Raw genomic sequence first — 21,944 nt, 5'->3', positions numbered from 1 at the left:
CATCTTTATTCTCATTTGCACAAGGAAAGACTAGAAGAAATGGGATGAAACTGAATGGGAGGAGACACAGATTAGATATTAGAAAAAACTTTTTGACAGTGAGGGTGATCAATGAGTGGAACAGGCTGCCACAAGAGGTGGTGAGTTCTCCTTCAATAGAAGTCTTCAAACAGAGGTTGGACAGATATCTGTCTGGGATGATTTAGCCAATCCTGCTTTGAGCAGGGGGATGGACCAGATGGCCCAGGAGGTCCCTTCCAACTCTACGATTCTATGATTCTATATACCCTGAGCCTGCAGGACAGCTTGAATTTTTTTGGAACTTGATTGAGGCTGCTTATCCACCACCTGGAATATCCTGCGTTGCAACCTTTTTTTCTCTGCCATCCACATCCAGGGAGATTAGCTACAGTGCCATATGTTGTAAACTTCTTGATTATGTTGCGCACCGTGGACAAAAGAACCATTAGATTTCAGGAGATGGACTTGTAACCTTGAGATTTTTGATAATTTTCAACAATTTCTGTTCTCAAATCCTCAGTTCTCTTCTCCTCTATCTGTTCTCAATGCTTAGGGTGGCACATACAGACACCCAGTGCAAAGATGGAGTCAACTTCTTCCCTTGTTATCTGGTTTCAGGTGTGATTTTCATATTGTACACACTTGTTAATTGACACAGTGAGTTTGAATGAGCATCACATGCAGGGGTGGATTATGGGTAGCCAGGGCCCGGGGCAGTTCAGACTCTGTGGGCCCCCCCTCGTCACATGATGGGGGTCACGAATCGTAGAGCCACACTCTACATAGAGAATAATGGGGCCTCCAGCACCGACCTCCACCCGCAGAGCCACACTCTACATAGAGAATAATGGGGCCTCCAGCACCGACCTCCACCCGCAGAGCCGCACTCCACATAGAGAATAATGGAGCCTCCGGCACCGACCTCCACCCGCAGAGCCGCACTCCACATAGAGAATAATGGAGCCTCCAGCACCGACCTCCACCCGCAGAGCCGCACTCCACATAGAGAATAATGGAGCCTCCAGCACCGACCTCCACCCGCAGAGCCGCACTCCACATACAGAATAATGGAGCCTCCGGCACCGACCTCCACCCGCAGAGCCGCACTCCACATAGAGAATAATGGAGCCTCCAGCACCGACCTCCACCCGCAGAGCCGCACTCCACATAGAGAATAATGGAGCCTCCAGCACCGACCTCCACCCGCAGAGCCACACTCCACATAGAGAATAATGGGGCCTCCAGCACCGACCTCCACCCGCAGAGCCGCACTCCACATAGAGAATAATGGAGCCTCCGGCACCGACCTCCACCCGCAGAGCCGCACTCCACATAGAGAATAATGGAGCCTCCAGCACCGACCTCCACCCGCAGAGCCGCACTCCACATAGAGAATAATGGAGCCTCCAGCACCGACCTCCACCCGCAGAGCCGCACTCCACATAGAGAATAATGGAGCCTCCAGCACCGACCTCCACCCGCAGAGCCGCACTCCACATAGAGAATAATGGAACCTCCAGCACCGACCTCCACCCGCAGAGCCACACTCCACATAGAGAATAATGGAGCCTCCAGCACCGACCTCCACCCGCAGAGCCGCACTCCACATAGAGAATAATGGAGCCTCCGGCACCGACCTCCACCCGCAGAGCCGCACTCCACATAGAGAATAATGGAGCCTCCAGCACCGACCTCCACCCGCAGAGCCGCACTCCACATAGAGAATAATGGGGCCTCCAGCACCGACCTCCACCCGCAGAGCCGCACTCCACATAGAGAATAATGGGGCCTCCAGCACCGACCTCCACCCGCAGAGCCGCACTCCACATAGAGAATAATGGGGCCTCCAGCACCGACCTCCACCCGCAGAGCCGCACTCCACATAGAGAATAATGGAGCCTCCAGCACCGACCTCCACCCGCAGAGCCGCACTCCACATAGAGAATAATGGGGCCTCCAGCACCGACCTCCACCCGCAGAGCCGCACTCCACATAGAGAATAATGGGGCCTCCAGCACCGACCTCCACCCGCAGAGCCACACTCCACATAGAGAATAATGGAGCCTCCAGCACCGACCTCCACCCGCAGAGCCGCACTCCACATAGAGAATAATGGAGCCTCCGGCACCGACCTCCACCCGCAGAGCCGCACTCCACATAGAGAATAATGGAGCCTCCAGCACTGACCTCCACCCGCAGAGCCGCACTCCACATAGAGAATAATGGAGCCTCCGGCACCGACCTCCACCCGCAGAGCCGCACTCCACATAGAGAATAATGGAGCCTCCAGCACCGACCTCCACCCGCAGAGCCGCACTCCACATAGAGAATAATGGGGCCTCCAGCACCGACCTCCACCCGCAGAGCCGCACTCCACATAGAGAATAATGGGGCCTCCAGCACCGACCTCCACCCGCAGAGCCGCACTCCACATAGAGAATAATGGGGCCTCCAGCACCGACCTCCACCCGCAGAGCCGCAGTCCACATAGAGAATAATGGAGCCTCCAGCACCGACCTCCACCCGCAGAGCCGCACTCCACATAGAGAATAATGGGGCCTCCAGCACCGACCTCCACCCGCAGAGCCGCACTCCACATAGAGAATAATGGGGCCTCCAGCACCGACCTCCACCCGCAGAGCCACACTCCACATAGAGAATAATGGAGCCTCCAGCACCTACCTCCACCCGCACTCCACATAGAGAATAATGGAGCCTCCAGCACCGACCTCCACCCGCAGAGCCGCACTCCACATAGAGAATAATGGGGCCTCCAGCACCGACCTCCACCCGCAGAGCCGCCCTCCATATAGAGAATAATGGAGCCTCCAGCACCGACCTCCACCCGCAGAGCCGCACTCCACATAGAGAATAATGGAGCCTCCGGCACCGACCTCCACCCGCAGAGCCGCACTCCACATAGAGAATAATGGAGCCTCCAGCACCGACCTCCACCCGCAGAGCCGCACTCCACATAGAGAATAATGGGGCCTCCAGCACCGACCTCCACCCGCAGAGCCGCCCTCCATATAGAGAATAATGGAGCCTCCAGCACCGACCTCCACCCGCAGAGCCGCACTCCACATAGAGAATAATGGAGCCTCCGGCACCGACCTCCACCCGCAGAGCCGCACTCCACATAGAGAATAATGGGGCCTCCAGCACCGACCTCCACCCGCAGAGCCGCACTCCACATAGAGAATAATGGGGCCTCCAGCACCGACCTCCACCCGCAGAGCCGCCCTCCATATAGAGAATAATGGAGCCTCCAGCACCGACCTCCACCCGCAGAGCCGCACTCCACATAGAGAATAATGGAGCCTCCGGCACCGACCTCCACCCGCAGAGCCGCACTCCACATAGAGAATAATGGAGCCTCCGGCACTGACCTCCACCCGCAGAGCCGCACTCCACATAGAGAATAATGGAGCCTCCAGCACTGACCTCCACCCGCAGAGCCGCACTCCACATAGAGAATAATGGAGCCTCCAGCACCGACCTCCACCCGCAGAGCCGCACTCCACATAGAGAATAATGGAGCCTCCAGCACCGACCTCCACCCGCAGAGCCACACTCCACATAGAGAATAATGGAGCCTCCAGCACCGACCTCCACCCGCAGAGCCGCACTCCACATAGAGAATAATGGAGCCTCCGGCACCAACCTCCACCCGCAGAGCCGCACTCCACATAGAGAATAATGGAGCCTCCGGCACCGACCTCCACCCGCAGAGCCGCACTCCACATACATGGCTGCTCTCAGTGCTCTGTGCTGTGCGCACAGGACCTGTGATGAGGTCACAGGAGGGGAGGAGTCAGGGGTCACATGATCGGGGGCCCTGACACCTTACCTCCTGTGATCTCATCACAAGCCTTTGCACGCTACCAGCAGCATCAGCGTTCACGCTACTTGTAGATGCTGCTGGTAGCAGAGCACATAATGCCGCCCCCACGGTCACTCACTTTTAGGTGGGGAGAAGATGGAGTGCCATTGCAGCAGCCAGCAGGAATGTGGTGGGGGCCCCCTTAGAAGCTCTTGTGGTGGGGGCCCCGGGGCTGAAGCCCCGCCTGCCCTGCCTATAATCCGGCCCTGCGCGGTGGCGGATTATAATGGGGCAATTTACTGGCCTGGGCTGTGGGCCCCTTAACCCCACTGGGCCCGGGGCAACTGCCCAAATTGACCTCATTATAATCCGCCACTGCTTGAAACAAAGTTGTTTACTGACAATTTTGGAAAGGCGCCAACCATTTTGTCCAGCCCATTTTTAGGATTTTGCATGACATGATGACTTTTTGCCTTTTTTTCTTTTTAGTTCCAATACACACAAAGGAAAATAGTGTGAATAAAAAACGCAAATTATTTTCTGGGAGAAATGCTTCATTTTCTGGAAGAATTTCAACGGTGCCGACACTTTCGGCCATGACTGTTTGTCCACCTCTGTATCCAATGTAGGTTGCTACCTTTTACTTACCTGATACATTGTTGCAAATGATCAAGACATAAGAGATATGACCCACAGAGCACACAGTTGTATCCATCTCTATTTGTGTGTGATACTATTCGTATTCCTTGTCGCTCCAGTTCTGTTGCTTTAGTGGTCCCTGCCGGGATCAGATGATGTCCCATCCATCAATCACTTGACTGACCACTGGGGCTACTTTTTGGCTGCAGCGGGTGAAACATCATCAGACTCGGGGAAATAACATCAGCTTCATCAGCACACCTGACCACTGCAGTCAATCATTGACCTCTGTGGTTGGCCTCAGTGGTCGGCTTCCATACATGCACATGTGACTTCTGAGGCCTGTGACTGGGTGTAAGTAGTGTAGGACTCAAGTGCTAAGGGCCCATTAAGACATTGTTTCTGATGTACTTAAGTCCGGAAAACCCCATTAAGTCAGACTCACACTACCATTTGTAATAATAGCATTTATGATTCATAAGCCTCGTGGCGCCTTGTCTTCTATTCTGAGGTGGTGGCTTCATGTGAAATGTTTCAGCAGATGTCTCTCGAAGGTTTGTGCTCTTTTGTGCAGTAGTTAAAATTGAACTAAACTTTCAAGTCTTTTTTATTGTTATTTTTTAGCCTCCCATATATCCTCCAGATCCATTGGAAACTTGATCATAAGACCACCATTGATGGCTTAAACTACTATTCAGAATTGTACAGTTCAGGGGGCAGAAGAGCTCAACTCCAGGAGTTGAGCTTTTCTGTCTTCACTTTTCTGAGCAGTATTTCGAGCGATCATTGGGTGGTTTGATCTGCAGGACATTGAAGAGCCTACTAAATATAAAAGAATGGTTGAAAGTTACACTTTAACTCAGTTCTATACCGCTGTGATATTTTTGGTCCCCACACAGACCAATGTTCAAGTGAGCATGAGCTCTACAGGCATTCGTTTTATGGATAGTTATTGTAATGACAAGCAGGTCCTGCACCTGAGTAGAAGGATCTACAAAGTGATCGAGTCACATTCGCAATTTGTGGACGTGACCGGCCCTATTATTTCAACAGTCATCTGACCCCAACCTACTGTATACGCAAACACACACGTAATCAGTAACCAAATAAATTAATATGTAACAGAGCTATAGAGACTACTCTTTTCTCCTTCGTCCTAGACATGCTTGGTTGGCACCTTATGGTAGCGATACTTTTTCAGTGACGTTGGACAAACAACTAAAGGCACCTCGGATAACATTCTGCCTTGATATGACAGTATCGTGTACATTACAGAAGAATATCATTGTGTTACACTACTGGTTTGTAACTCTGATGATCACCCTCATGCTAGGATGTCTGGTCCTTCCAGTGATGTGTGAAATGATGTTCTGTCACCCGACAATGTTGTGATAGTCATACAGTATTTACATTGTTGTGGAATCAAGGCCACACTCGAAGAAGAGCACTGACCAGGAGCCTTGTGCCACAGCTGTCTCTCTAGAGCTCAGAATGGGGTGCATTGTCAATTGGCTTACGGTAATTGGGGGACCAATTCGATTTTGAACCAGGGAGGTTTTGGACAAAATGGATTTTGTTGTTGTATTGGGGGAAAAGCTAGAATCAACCCTTATTGATCAGGACAATAAAAGGTCAATGATGACAGCACTTTGTAGAAGATCAGACCATGGATATAGAGAGCAAAATAACAGATGAGGGCACAGTTTATGCTGGAGTCTACGACATTATTAAATAAGTGAATAGAAGCCAATATTTAAAATGGCAGTGGTCATGCTAAAGCAATCTGTAGCAAATTAGGCTATGGCTAAAAATGGCTGACATTGAACAAAATTTCAAAAAACATCCTAGAAAAAAAGAACCAACCTTACCACCAGCAGGTCAGATTACCTATGCACTTAGCAGGATGCAGCAGACCGCCATGATAAAGGCGGGAGCAGCACAGGTGCAAAATACTGATGGAGCTACTACTCACAGACCTACCAACTCATAGAGGGGGTGTGTTGTGATTGGGTGACCGAGGAGGATAGCAGGGGAATAGGCTAGGCAACCAGATAACCAGAGACGTTGGTAACTTAGCGGATTGCAGACCCCTAAACTGACAACACAACTAGAATTAGCCGTGGGACATACCTACGATGCCTTAGACGCCTCGGCACAGCCAAAGAATTAACTAAGCCTAAAGAGAGAAAGAGGAAAGCTAAACTTCCCCGGAGTAGAACCCCAAAGGAATAGATAGCCCCCGAACATATATTGCCGGTGAGACAAGATGAGGCACCTAAAGGTGAAGAGGACAGTCTGATATGACCCTTCTGAAATGACTCTTTGATGTAAGATCGCATAGCATCATGTTCAGGTACAGATGAATTGAAGCGCCGACCCTTGGGAAATTTACAACCGGGCACTAACTCAATCACGCAATCATAACTCCTATGAGGAGGCAAGGACGCAGACTTACTCTCACTAAATACATCAGAGAAATCAGCCAAATAGTCAGGAACATCATGAGACTGGGGAGAGGTGGAGAAAACAGGAGTGTCACTAAGAGCACATTGACAACCCCAACTAAACACAGACATAGATTTCCAATCCAGAACAGGATTATGGGTCTACAACCAAGGAAAACCCAATACAATAATGTCATGTAGATTATGCAACACCAAAAATTTACAATTCTCTTGGTGGTCCGGGGCTACCCGTATTATCACCTGGGTCCAAAACTGGGGTTTTTTCTCCGCCAAAGGGGTGGCATCAATACCCCTTAAAGGAATAGGAGTCCGCAGGGATACCATGGGAAAACCACAACGTTTGGCAAAGTCAAAATCCATCAGGTTCAGGGCTGCTCCTGAATCAACAAAAGTCTTAGCAGAAAATGAAGATAAGGAGCAGATCAAGGAAACCAACAAAAGGAATTTAGGCTGTTCATTGCCCAAAACAAATGAGTGAGCAAAACGTTTTTCCTGCTTAGGGCAGACGGAAATAGTATGAGAGGCGCCCCCACAAAAGAAGCACAACTTATTACGCCTTCTAAATTCTTGATATTGAGACCTAGAAAAAACCCTATCACACTGCATGGGCTCAGAAGTTTGTTCAAAAGGCAACACCGTCTCTCGCATAGTTTTACGTTCACGTAAACGTCTGTCAATTTGAATGGCCAATGACAGACCAGAGGGGACAGGAAATCCCATCATAACATCTTTTACGGTCTCTGCCAGATCTTTCCGAAAAGAGCCACCAGGGCATCACCGTTCCATCTAGTAAGGACCGCCCACTTTCGGAATTTCTGACAATATAACTCTGCCACTTCCTGACCCTGGTTCAATGCAAATAAAGTTTTCTCAGCTTGATCAATAACAACCCCAGAGCCTGAAAAAACGCATCCACATTAGCCAGAACAGGATCCCCAGGTGTCAGGGAAAAAGCCCAGTCCTGAGGGTCGCCACGCAACAGAGAGATGACAATTTTAACCTGCTGCACCGAGTTCCACAAGGAATTAGGTTTCAAGGCAAAAAACAGTTTACAATTATTCTTAATGTTCAAAAATTAAGACCGATCCCCAAAAAATAAATCAGGAATAAGGATTTTAGGTTCTACAGCAGACAACTGAGCGAGATAGGCAGAAATTCTCCAAACATCAGCAGCGAGCTGCTCAACACGATCAGACAATTGCTTAGTATCCATTAAAGAAAAAATCCTCCTACGGCCCCCAGAGAAAAAGAGGAAAAAATATATAAAAAATTCTGACACCTTTTTTTTTTTACTATTCTTTCCTTCTTTAGAGTACCCTAGAATCTACAGTTAGGACGGTGATTCTGTTATGATTGGGTAACCAAGAAAGATAGCGGGGGAATAGGCAAGGCAACCAGAAAACCAGAGAGGTTGGTAACTTAGCGGATTGCAGACCCCCTAAACTGACAACACAACTAGAATTAGCCGTGGGACGTACCTATGATGCCCTAGACGCCTCGGCACAGCCAAAGAATTAACTAAGCCTAAAGCGAGAAAGGGGAAAGCTAAACTGCCCCAGAGTAAAACCCCAAAGGAATAGATAGCCCCCGAACATATATTGCCGGTGAGACAAGATAAGGCACAAAACACAGGCAGAAAATAGAGTAAGCAAATGATGGGGCCCAAACTGTCTAGATAGAACAGGACAGGAAAGGATACTGTCTGCAATCATGCAAAAAACCCTAAGAAAAAATCCAACACGTCTGATATGCAAAAATACTGAGGCCACACGACCTCTCCCCCACTAAATCAGAACTCTGGTGTGAACTGGATGCAAAACAAAAGATACTGATATAACAGGGGATTAGAAATACTGGAAAGACTCACATGAGCTGTGGCATATGGAACAGAGTCCACCACAGGTCCCAGCAGGGAACCAGGCTGAACTCACACCAGCAAAGCAGAGATCAGAGAAATGTAAAAAATTGATCAAATGCAAAAAGATTCAAGCAGACAAATAACTTATCTGAAAGATGCAGGACAAAGCAGGAGGCAAGCAGACTTCCAAAATGCTCAGGAAGAAAACCAAATCACCGGCAACAACTGAGGGAAGGTTGCTAACTTAAATCTCTCTAGTCTGTAACACCTGACCTCCAATCATCCTCCTCAGGTGATAGACTTCTGTCAGCCAGACCAGCTCCATTACCAGCAGCAACCCCCAGAGGGAGCTCAGAAGCCAGGTCAAAAGTGTTCACAACAGGGGTGGCTGTGTAGTATTAAACATTTGCACAGATGGAGCTTGCATAGAACGCCAGTCACACAGGTATGTTGTGAACTCATTTTCTGGTTTACCTGTGGCTTCTGGTGAGGGTGGTGGATATGGCTGTGTTGACAGAGGAGTCGTGAGTTCTCCATCCGGGCTTCCTCTGGTGGTGACAGAAGGTAATGAAGCTAATCTAAATTGCAGAGACCTGCCACCTGAGGAGGAGGACTGTGAGTGGACATCAGGAGTCTCCTGCCCATAGGTTCTGGTTTCCAGTTCTGTTCCTCTCTTCTCAAGCTAAGTGTGCTCTGCTATTTTTCACATGAGATTTGGTCTGGTTTACTTAGTTCTTGTGGTCAGCCAGCCCCTGCTGGGGCTGTGCTGAATTTCCATTCTAATGTCTTTGTTTATACTAGTTTGCTTTTTGTCCCTGATCAGATTGGTCTCTTTTTTCTCTGTCTTCAGAATATACCAGAGTGCTGATATAGGGAACTGAAGTCTAGCAACTTCAGGGTTTTTGTTATCAGAAAGTGTTGGACATTTTTTGGCAGGGTTTTGTGCGTGATTGCAGACAGCATCTTTCCTTTCCTGTCCTTTCTAGTTAGTGTGGGCCCCATCATTTGCTCAGTCTATTTTTCTATCTGTGTTTGTGTTTTCATCTAGTCTCACCGTCAATACTTGTTTGGGGGCTGTCTATTGCTTTGATGTCTGCTCTGGGGCAAATTAGATTTCCCCTTTTCTTGCTTTAGGCTTATTTAGTTTTCCGTCTGTGACGAGGCATCTAGGATCATCGTAGGTACGCTCCACGGCTACTGCTAGTTGTGTGGATAGGATCAGGGGTCTGCAATCCGCTTAGTTACCAACCTCTCTGGTTTTCTGGGACTTAGCTTGTTTTTGTTTTTCCTCCTCGGTGACTCATTCATAACAGAATCACCAGCCATAGCGCAGATTCTAGGGTACTCAAAAGCAGGAAAAAAAATTGTAAAAAAAAAGTGTCAGAATTTTTTTTTTTATACGTATTTTTTCCTCTTATTCTCTGGGGCCGTAGGAGGATTTTTTCCTTAATGGAGATTAAGCAATTCTCTGATCGTGTGGAGCAGCTCGCTGCTGAAGTGCGGGGAATTTCCACCTATCTTGCTCAATCACATGCTGTTGAACCAAAAATCCCTACTCCTGATGTGTTTTCTGGGGATTGGTCTAAATTTTTGAATTTTAAGAATAATTGTAAATTATTTCTTGCCTTGAAGCCTAACCCATCGGGGAGCTCTGCGCAGCAGGTTAAAATTGTCATATCCTTGCTGCGCGGCAATCCCCAGGATTGGGTGTTTTCTTTGACACCTGAAAATCCTATTCTGACTAATGTGGATGCATTTTTTCAAGCCTTGGGGTTGTTGCATGATGAACCTAATGCTATTGATCAAGCTGAGAAAGCCCTATTGGCATTGAACCAGGGTCAGAATTCTGCAGAGTTATAATGTCAAAAATTCCAAAAGTGGGCGGTCCTTACTATATGGAATGATGGTGCCTTGGCAGCTCTCTTTCGCAAGGGTTTATCAGAAACCGTAAAAGATATTATGGTGGGATTTCCTGTTCCCTCTGGACGATTCTATGTCATTAGCCATTCAAGTTGATCGGCGTTTACGTGAACGTAAAACTACACGAGAGGTGTTGCCACCTTTTCAACAAATGTCTGAACCTATGCAATGTGATAGAGTTTTGTCTAGGTTGCAATGTCAGGAGTATAGAAGGCACAATAAGCTGTGTTTTTTCTGTGGAGATGCCTCTCATATTATTTCTGTCTGCCCTAAACGAGAGAAACGTTTTGCACACACATTTGCTGTGGGTGGCGTACAACCTAAGTTTCTTTTGGCAATTACGCTGATCTGCTCCTTATCCACATTTTCCGCCAAGGCTTTTGTGGATTCAGGAGCGGCTTTGAATCTGATGGATTTGGATTTTGCTAAACGTTGTGGTTTTCCCATGATACCTCTGCGAACGCCTATTCCTTTGAGGGGTATTGATGCTACTCCTTTGGCGGAGAATAAACCTCAGTTTTGGACCCAGGTGATAATGCGAGTTGCCCCAGACCACCAAGAAAAGTGTACATTTTTGGTACTGCATAATTTGCATGATACTATTGTTCTGGGTTTCCCCTGGTTGCAAATCCATAATCCAGCTTTGGATTGGACATCTTTGTCTGTGGTGAGTTGGGGCTGTCGGTGTGCTCCTGGTGACACTCCTGTTTTCTCCACCTCTCCCCAGTCTCATGATGTTCCTGACTATTTGGCTGATTTTTATGATGTACTTAGTGAGAGTAAGTCTGCGTCCCTGCCTCCTCATAGGAGTTATGACTGTGCAATTGAGTTGAGGCCTGGGTGTAAATTTCCCAAGGGTCGGCTTTTCAACTTATCTGTACCTGAACACGAGGCTATGCGATCTTATATTAAGGAGTCGTTGGAGAAGGGTCATATTAGACTATCTTCTTCACCCTTAGGTGCTGTTTTTTTTTCGTGGCTAAGAAAGATGGTTCATTAAGGCCTTGTATTGACTATCGTTCCCTTAACAAGATTACGGTTAAATATCAGTATCCGTTACCCCTGATTTCTGATTTATTCTCCAGAGTTAAAGGTGCCTGCTGGTTTGCTAAGCTTGACCTCAGGGGGGCGTATAATCTTATTCGCATCAAGCATGGAGATGAATGGAAGATGGCGTTTAATACTCCGGAGGGACATTTTGAGTACCTGGTGATGCCTTTTGGGCTCACTAATGCCCCTTCTGTCTTCCAATCCTTCATGAATGATATTTTCCGGGACTTTGTGGATAAGTTTTTGATCATCTATTTGGATGATATTCTGATCTTTTCCAGTGATTGGGATTCTCATGTGGAACATGTTCAGACTGTGTTCCGGATTTTGAGGGAGAATTCCCTGTATGTTAAGGGATCGAAATGCCTTTTTGGTGTTCAGAGGATTTCATTTTTGGGATTTATTTTGTCTCCGTCAACTATTGAAATGGACCCGGCCAAGGTGCGGGCCATTTATGATTGGGTTCGGCCCACTTCTTTAAAGGCTCTCCAGAAGTTTTTGGGTTTTGCTAATTTTTATCGTAAATTTATAGCTAATTTTTCTGGTATTGCCAAGCCACTGACTGATCTGACCAAGAAGGGCACTGATTTGCTGAATTGGTCTCCAGAGGCTGTTATGGCATTTCAGGAGCTGAAGCGGAGGTTCACTTCTGCTCCGGTTTTACGGCAACCTGATGTCTCACTTCCATTTCAGGTAGAGGTAGATGCTTCGGAGATTGATGCAGGAGCTGTTTTGTCCCAAAAAGATCCGGTGACTTCTAAAATGAATCCCTGTGCCTTCTTTTCCCGAAAGTTCTCCCCATCTGAACGCAACTATGATGTGGGAATCGGGAATTGTTGGCCATGAAGTGGGCATTCGAGGAGTGGAGACATTGGTTGGAGGGAGCTAGACATCAAGTTGTGGTCTTCACTGACCGCAAGAATTTGATTTACCTGGAGTCGGCCAAACGCTTGAATCCTAGACAGGCTAGGTGGGCCTTGTTTTTCACGCATTTTGATTTTGTGGTCTCCTTTCTTCCTGGTACTAAGAATGTTAAGGCAGACGCCCTTTCTAGGAGTTTCTTTGCTGATTCTCCTATAGTGACCAAACCTATTACCATCCTTGGTGAGGGGGTAGTTCTTTCTGCCATCTCGCCCAATTTCAGACGTGCCCTGGAAGAATTTCAGGAGGATAAACCTGAGCGTTGTCCTATGGGAAAATTGTATGTTCCTGACCAGTGGAGGAAGAGAGTGATGTCTGATGTTCATTGCTCCGCGTTGGCTGGTCATCCAGGTATTTTTGGTACCAGAGATTTGTTGAGTCGGTCTTTTTGGTGGCCCGCCTTATCTCGTGATGTCAGGAATTTTGTGCAGTCTGGTGGGACTTGTTCCCGGTCTAAACCCTGTTCTCGTTCTAATGGGTTGTTGATGCCCTTGGAGGTGCCCAAGAGGCCATGGACCCATATCTCAATGGATTTTATTTATGATCTTCCTGTCTCTCAGAGAATGACTGTTATCTGGGTGATTTGTGATAGATTTTCTAAGATGGTCCATCTTGTATCACTCCCAAAGCTGCCATCTTCCTCAGAGTTGGTGCCCTTGTTTTTACAACAGGTGGTTCGGTTGCATGGGATTCCTGAGAACATTGTGTCGGACAGAGGAGTCCAGTTTGTCTCCAGATTTTGGAAAGCCTTTTGTTCCAAGCTGGGAATTCAGTTATCCTTCTCCTCTGCGTTTCACCCACAGACCAATGGGCAGACTGAGATAACAAACCAGACTTTGGAGTCCTATTTGAGATGTTTTATTTCTGCTGATCAGGATGATTGGGTCTCATTTTTGCCCTTGGCCGAATTCGCCCTAAATAATAGAGCTAGTTCTGCCACATTGATCTCGCCCTTTTTCTGTAACTTTGGGTTTCATCCTCGATTTTATTCAGGGCAAGTGGAATCTTCAGCCTGCCCAGGTGTTGACACTGTGGTGGAGAGAATGCAGTAGATTTGGGACCAAGTGGTGGATAAGTTGTCCCTCTCTCAAGAAAAGGCCCATCGGTTTTCCAACCGGCATAGGACCATTGTTCCCCGCTTTAAAGTGGGTGATATGGTTTGGTTGTCGTCAAAAATATCTCTATGAAAGTTGCGTCTCCAAAGTTCAAGCCAAGATTTATTGGGCCTTATAGGATTTTGGAGATTCTTAACCCGGTTTCTTTTCGATTGGCTCTTCCAGTTACGTTTAAGATCCATAATGTGTTTCATAAGTCTCTGTTGAAGAGGTTTGTTGAGCCAGTGGTTCCTATGGCGGCACTTCCTGACCCTGTGTTGGTTGAAGGTAATGTGGAATATGAGGTAGAGAAAATACTGGATTCTTGTCTGGCTAGACGGAGACTCCAGTACTTGGTCAAGTGGAAGGGTTATGGCCAGGAGGACAATTCTTTGGTCTCTGCCTCTGACATTCATGCCGATAGATTGGTTCGTGCTTTTCACCGGGCCCATCCTGATCGGCCTGGTGGCGGGCGGTGCTGATGTGGGGGAATAAAATGAGGTGAGAGGCTGTGCTCATGGGGGAATAACCTGAGGGGCTGTGTAGATGGGAGTAATAAACTGATGGGTTGTGCAGATGGGGGATTAAACACAGGAACTGTGCACATGGGAGGAATAAGTTGATGGGCTATGCAGGTGGGGATGAGGTGCGTCTGTGCAGATGAGGGGGAGTAAACTAATGGGCTGTGCAGATATGGGGAATAAAATGAGGTGCTGTAAAAATGGGGAAATATGATGAGGAGCTGTGCAGAGGGGTACAATGAGGGGCTGTGATGATGGGGGAATAAACTAAGGGGCTGTGCAGATGGGGGAATAAACTGAGGGGTTGTGCAGATGGGAGTAATAAACTTAAAGGCTATGCAGAAGGGGATAAAATGTGGGGCTGTGCAGCTGGGGGAATAATCTTGGGCTGTGAAGAGGGGGGAATAAAATGAAGGGCTGTGTATGGGTGCATACAATGAGGGGCTGTGCAGGTGGTCATGAAATGAGAGGCAGTGCGGGGGGTCATGAAATTAGGGGACGTGCGTTTGGGCCATGAAATGAGGGGCTGTGAAGGGGACTCAGCAAAGTATATGAGGAGCTATGGTGACCATACTGTATATGGGTTTGTGGAGGTCATTATACTGGGGGCTGTGGTGACCATACTGGATAGGGGGCTGTGTTTAATATAATACTGTTTAGGAAGTTGTTTGTGGGCCATAAAACTGTATGGGGTGTTGTGGGAATCATGGATTATCATAGTATACATGGGAGCTGTTTTGAGAATCATACTAATTATGGGGTCTGTTGCATACTACTGTATTATCAGGATTATACAGAAATACTGACACGGTCAAAGTGAGTATACCAGCCTCATCAGGCTCAATATATCTACTTAATAATGCATGCAGTTTGCATAGGGAAATCTGATGACAGATCCACTTTAAGAAGTCCTTTGGTGTGAAATTGTCTGTCTTGTAACTGGAGGCTCATCTTGGTTATGGCTGCTCATTACTTGATAATGATTTAAACGGTTATTCCCATGTCAAACATTTCTGATAATTAGAGGATATGCTATAAATGTACGATAGATGTGGTCCCCAACCTGGAGCCCTACACCTATTTGAAGAATGGGGTCTTCGCTTACCTCACCATAGATGGAGAGGTGGCGGTGCACGTACAGCTCTCTATTACATCTACTCATGAAGATGAATATCCATTGGACCTACCGCCAGCATCAGCACAAACATCTGGATCTCGAATAATGCAAATAATGGGAGAGATTTAGTACTGTCCTAAGTTTAAATAGCGTAAAACTAGACCACACAGAAAGAAACAGCACTTAATGTCATAGCGGCTCACACTGAGTGACAGACTTAGTGTGCACCATGCCAGATATATTACAAACTTTTCCTTATGCAACCTCATGTTTAGCTTACTTCACATCAATCTTTTGCACAAAAATAATGGTGTAATTAATTTAATTTATGACTCCAAAGAAATAATAAAGGGGTTTTCTCAACACAGACAGAATATTTTATAAATGTCTAATGCATGATTAAAGGCATGTTCTGCGCCACTGCTTTTCCAGTGGTGTCAGCACTGAGTCATGCCGGTGACTTGCACGGCTTGTAATCGCCATCCTATTCACTGCGTGCACTGCTCTCTGCTCCTTCCAGTGTCAGACCATCTCACTGAGCTGCCTTGTACAAGAACTTCTAGCACTGCTACATCCTCCTGTTGCTGCAAGAATTTAAAAGCACTGTGTTCGGCAGAGTTTTCCTTCCATGGGTTATCCCCTGCCAGTAGTAGATATATTAGGTAGCTCTTCCCTCCACACCTTTCCTGGGCTTAGGTATTATTTTCAGTTTGTCAATAGTTCCCTGTCTAGGTGCATTTTTGTTCTGACACTCCTGTTACCAACCCGGCTTGTTTACGCATTCATTCTGATCTCTCTGTCCCTGATCCCAGCTTCATATTTTGAACCTGTGCTGCCTGCCCCATCCTTGGACTGTCTAACCACATCTCTGTCTTCACCTACTGTGCCTTCGTATTTGTGCTTTCACCCTCTGGTCAGCTGCTGGAGGTCCGAGGACTGCCCTGGAGTGGCACCTGGTGACTTCCCAAATGAACCAAACTTATCCTGACCATCAGAGGCTCTAGTGAACACCAGGTAGTCACTTAGTTATGCCCCTCCAGGGTAAGCCCTGACAGTGGTGTAATAGGTCCACATCCATTGTCATCACACACACTGGATTTTCCGGGGCCAGTGTCACTGCAGCCGGTATCATGTGTTCCCCAGGAGAGCCAGAGCCAACAACGCTGGAACAGCGCCCGCACAGGAGGTGAATATAAGTATTATTATTTTACTGGGGGAAAACATAGGGGTTCAGAAAGGCTAGTCTGAGTTGTGGTCATTCCTTTTAAAGGGGTTTTCCCAACAAGAACAGCATATGCCATAAATGTCTGATCAACGTGCCTCCTACCTCAGGGACCTGTACCTAGGTTGAGTGCAGAGGTCGGATGAGGTGGAAAATGACTGAATGGGTGGCCATGAGTGTGCTTGGCTCTGTGCATTCACTTCTATAAGTATTACGGACACTTCTACAAGTAGGTGCCGATTCCTCTTATGGGACCCAAATCTATCAAACAATAAAGGGGCTTAACCACCTCCAACATTTATAACCTATCCACATGACAAGTGATCAATGTTTGACTGGTGGGAGCTCAGCAGATGTACCATCAGTAATTATGAGAATGAGGGACCCATGTCTCCCATGTATTTGTCATCAGTGCCTTTGGGAGCGGAGGTCACACATGGGAACTACCTACTACTCCTGTTGACCAATATAAATAAAAGTTGAGTTGGTCACATGTGTGTGTTCTACATGGAACTGGGAAAAAAATCAAGACCAACTTGAGAAAAAAAATTGCTGTGTGTAGAACCGGCCATATTGTTATTATGATGATGCTAGATCAAAGGTAAATCTAACAGGCTATTCCCAGGTCAGATAACTACAATGGTCAATTCTATAAATCAGTTAAAGAGTTATATCATGATCGTTCTTTAGGAGTGCTTCATGCCTGCTGGGGGGGTGTTGTGCTCCTGAAGATTGACAGTTCAGGGACAGGAGCATGGTTGTGCCAATGATCCAAACTGTTCACTCTCTGATGCAGCATGCAGACACAGCTTTGCCTCTGCAGCATGCAGACACAGCTTTGCCTCTGCAGCATGCAGACACAGCTTTGCCTCTGCAGCATGCAGACACAGCTTTGCCTCTGTAGCATGCAGACACAGCTTTGCCTCTGCAGCATGCAGACACAGCTTTGCCTCTGCAGCATGCAGACACAGCTTTGCCTCTGCAGCATGCAGACACAGCTTTGCCTCTGCAGCATTGGAGGAACACAGAGGGGCTGAGGGTGCATATGGTAAGCCTCACGGCCTCACATGCAGGTTCGAAACCAAAGAGCTTTTAAGTGCTGCGCTCCTTGCTTAGTAAGCCATCCACCTCCGATAGACTGCAGAGGGGTCCGGTAACCTAGGAAATGAGCAGTAAAACACTGAATTAAAAATTCCTCTATTTTTTTAGAGCAATCAGGACTTTTTTAATAAGGAGTAAATTGCAATGTTGCTTTTTTTACAAGCACTTTGCAATTACACACATTTAACAGAATGAAAACAATCCTGTAAAGGGGTCGTGCAATAGTAGATAACCCATTCTTAATAGAAGCAGTCTGGTGTCGAAAATAAAAAAAAGTGTAATATTACCTTGAAAACCGGCACCACTCCAGTGATCTCCCGTCTGTCTCTCCAGGCAGTTATACAACATAACAACCAGCAAACAGCACAGTGACCACTTTTCACACTTCAAATAGGCGTTTAGTGTTGTAAATACCCGTGATACCGCTCCATGTTCAGTGTACACACACCATGATACCAAACAGCACAGTTACTACTTTTCACCCTTCATATAGGCATTTAGTGTTGTAAATACCCGTGATGCCGCTCCATGTTCAGTGTACACACACCATGATACCAAACAGCACAGTTACTACTTTTCACCCTTCATATAGGCATTTAGTGTTGTAAATACCCGTGATGCTGCTCCATGTTCAGTGTACACACACCATGATACCAAACAGCACAGTGACTACTTTTCACCCTTCATATAGGCATTTAGTGATGTAAATACCCGTGATGCCGCTCCATGTTCAGTGTACACACAATCATGATACCAAACAGCACAGTGACTACTTTTCACCCTTCATATAGGCATTTAGTGTTGTAAATACCCGTGATGCCGCTCCATATTCAGTGTACACACAATCATGATACCAAACAGCACAGTGACTACTTTTCACCCTTCATATAGGCATTTAGTGTTGTAAATACCCGTGATGCCGCTCCATATTCAGTGTACACACAATCATGATACCAAACAGCACAGTTACTACTTTTCACCCTTCATATAGGCATTTAGTGTTGTAAATACCCGTGATGCCGCTCCATGTTCAGTGTACACACACCATGATACCAAACAGCACAGTTACTACTTTTCACCCTTCATATAGGCATTTAGTGTTGTAAGTACCCGTGATGCTGCTCCATGTTCAGTGTACACACACCATGATACCAAACAGCACAGTGACTACTTTTCACCCTTCATATAGGCATTTAGTGTTGTAAATACCCGTGATGCCACTACTCCATGTTCAGTGTACACACACCATGATACCAAACAGCACAGTTACTACTTTTCACCCTTCATATAGGCATTTAGTGTTGTAAATACCCGTGATGCTGCTCCATGTTCAGTGTACACACACCATGATACCAAACAGCACAGTGACTACTTTTCACCCTTCATATAGGCATTTAGTGTTGTAAATACCCGTGATGCCACTACTCCATGTTCAGTGTACACACACCATGATACCAAACAGCACAGTTACTACTTTTCACCCTTCATATAGGCATTTAGTGTTGTAAATACCCGTGATGCTGCTCCATGTTCAGTGTACACACACCATGATACCAAACAGCACAGAGACTACTTTTCACCCTTCATATAGGCATTTAGTGTTGTAAATACCCGTGATGCGCTCCATGTTCAGTGTACACACACCATGATACCAAACAGCACAGAGACTACTTTTCACCCTTCATATAGGCATTTAGTGATGTAAATACCCGTGATGCCGCTCCATGTTCAGTGTACACACAATCATGATACCAAACAGCACAGCGACTACTTTTCACCCTTCATATAGGCATTTAGTGTTGTAAATACCCGTGATGCCGCTCCATGTTCAGTGTACACACAATCATGATACCAAACAGCACAGAGACTACTTTTCACCCTTCATATAGGCATTTAGTGTTGTAAATACCCGTGATGCCGCTCCATGTTCAGTGTACACACAATCATGATACCAAACAGCACAGAGACTACTTTTCACCCTTCATATAGGCATTTAGTGTTGTAAATACCCGTGATGCCGCTCCATGTTCAGTGTACACACAATCATGATACCAAACAGCACAGAGACTACTTTTCACCCTTCATATAGGCATTTAGTGTTGTAAATACCCGTGATGCCGCTCCATGTTCAGTGTACACACAATCATGATACCAAACAGCACAGCGACTACTTTTCACCCTTCATATAGGCATTTAGTGTTGTAAATACCCGTGATGCCGCTCCATGTTCAGTGTACACACAATCATGATACCAAACAGCACAGAGACTACTTTTCACCCTTCATATAGGCATTTAGTTTGTACACACCTGTGATGCCAATTACAGAACACCTGTGATGCCAATTACAGAACAGACCTAAGCTTAACATGTCCTTAGCTATGGTCAAATTATTTTCAATGTTTTCTACAGGTACCATCATTTTTCTCCAGGCCATTTTATTTTATTTTTTTTCTATTGAGCCAAAATTCAAAAGCAAAAGTCTGATATTTATTAGTTGATATTCAGGAAATAATTGAAAATGACTTTTGTCCGTTTCAAGTTATTTCAGTGACTTTTTTTTTTTCTTAGTTTTACAGGAGGGTACCCACAATTTTGCCTTTGAGAATCACTTTATATAAGGTTCTACCCCCATATAGACAGTTTAGCAGGGTTGGACCTATGCACAGATTTCCATTAACACCATCTACAGAAGCAATATTTTGCAATATACCATCAACGCAGACCAAGATTCGCTGCAGTATCTTGTGTTAATATGTTACATATATGGTAATAATAATATTTTGCTATATATATTTTGGAAGTTAGGATATCAGTGAGTCAATTCCACCAATTTGCCCCGTAATTCATAGTTTTCATTGTACCAGCATCAGCGGGAATGTATAAAGGCTAGACCTGTTATACCAGCTGCACCAAGTAGATTTATTATATATCTGAGTTATTAAATGATGAGCATTGTTGCTAATTTCATCACAAATCTGAATTGTCACATTGATATTCCCGGGATCATTAGCACTTTATTACTGAGAATGAGTTTCAAGGTGTCCCCCCACGGGAACTCATATAAATGCCTTTAATGGCAGCAGCGGGTGTAAGTGATATTTCTTATCGCTACTGCTGTAGAATTCCTATGCAGAAAAGAAATATTAATAAGCGGGGGAATGTAGGATCAATGGTGATCTGCAGAACTAAGGTCATTTTTTCATGTCATTTCCCCCAATCATCCTGGTTTTAGTTTGCAAACTTCAAGTAAAAAAGTTAAAGTACCTGGGAATGAGCTTCAGACAGGACCCAGTGGCCCAAACTCCAGTGTGTTGTGGATTTTTTCAGTAATAAATCAGAATCCTAAGAATCCAGCACTGAAGATAGTGTCCAGTGAAAGCACACAGCCCAGCAAGGAGAAGGCAGGGGATACAGAAGGAGCTCAGTGATTCACATTTTAATGGAAAGCCCTGCCCCTGAGACACACTAGCAAGGGGGGAGCATCACAGCAGCTTGATGGGGGACGTCAGCAGAAAAAAGGAAAAACTTTGTCAAAGTGGAATAATAACAGCCAAAATTCAAGTTTTATCCTCATGGAAAGAAAGTGTTCTCAGTGGAAACATTTTCCTTCCTGAAGTCTTCTATATTGAACTAGCAATAAGCCAAAAAGACAGAAAGGACAACACACATTAAAACACACTCAACTTTCCCAGTGTAACAGGAGAAAAGTTTGAAAGTTTGTCCTGGGAAAGAATAACTTTTTTTTTGCTGTCTATGGCGCCATCTGGTGATGGAGTTATGTATTTGCGTCTCATGTAGGTCAGCAAAATTGAAGTGACACTAAGTGGAATATGAGTTTCCCTGCAGGAAAATTTCAATAGTTTTTGATGGAAGTCAGGACTCTATAAGTAAGTCACAGGCAGTCATAAGACAATCAAGCACACACTGCACCCCTACCAACCCCGCCTGCTTTCGGGGGGAAATAAAAAGTTCCCTGTAATTTAAATTTAATTTTGAAATGCTTGCCAGGTCTCTTTTTTACTATGTCAAAATGCTGCATGATGTAACCAGGCCAGTGTGAGCTTAAAAACTGAAGGGAAGATCAGGGGAGCAACTGGGGGTCTTTTGGACCCCATGATAACATTTGGGACTGGGCGCCTCCACCATCAGGAGCGGCATGTTATAGGGTTGCGTGACATTGTCAAGGACTAT

General features: G+C 46.1%; 1 protein-coding gene across 4 annotated transcripts in view; it reads right to left on the bottom strand.

Moving 5' to 3' along the window:
- Window positions 1-21,178, bottom strand: part of PLEKHH2 (pleckstrin homology, MyTH4 and FERM domain containing H2) — a 204,762-nt gene extending 183,584 nt beyond the window's left edge. The window contains exon 1 of one of the 4 annotated variants that reach the window (XM_073564212.1): window positions 21,018-21,178. Coding sequence is in view for 2 of the 4 variants with exons in the window: in XM_073564210.1 (XP_073420311.1) it covers window positions 4,493-4,647 (155 nt within the window). In the remaining 2 variants the exon portion in view is untranslated. Of the gene's footprint in view, window positions 1-888; window positions 1,005-4,492; window positions 5,175-19,264; window positions 19,345-21,017 lie in introns of those variants that run through there. The other 3 variants (XM_073564211.1, XM_073564210.1, XM_073564213.1) reach the window with 3 other exon arrangements.
- Between the last annotated feature and the right edge of the window lie 766 nt (window positions 21,179-21,944).

This window comes from Dendrobates tinctorius, unplaced genomic scaffold (assembly GCF_039654945.1).
Source record: "Dendrobates tinctorius isolate UK_male_01 unplaced genomic scaffold, ASM3965494v1 ptg000434l, whole genome shotgun sequence".
In the NCBI taxonomy this organism is placed as follows: domain Eukaryota; kingdom Metazoa; phylum Chordata; class Amphibia; order Anura; family Dendrobatidae; genus Dendrobates; species Dendrobates tinctorius.
This window is presented reverse-complemented; position numbering and strand designations above follow the sequence as displayed.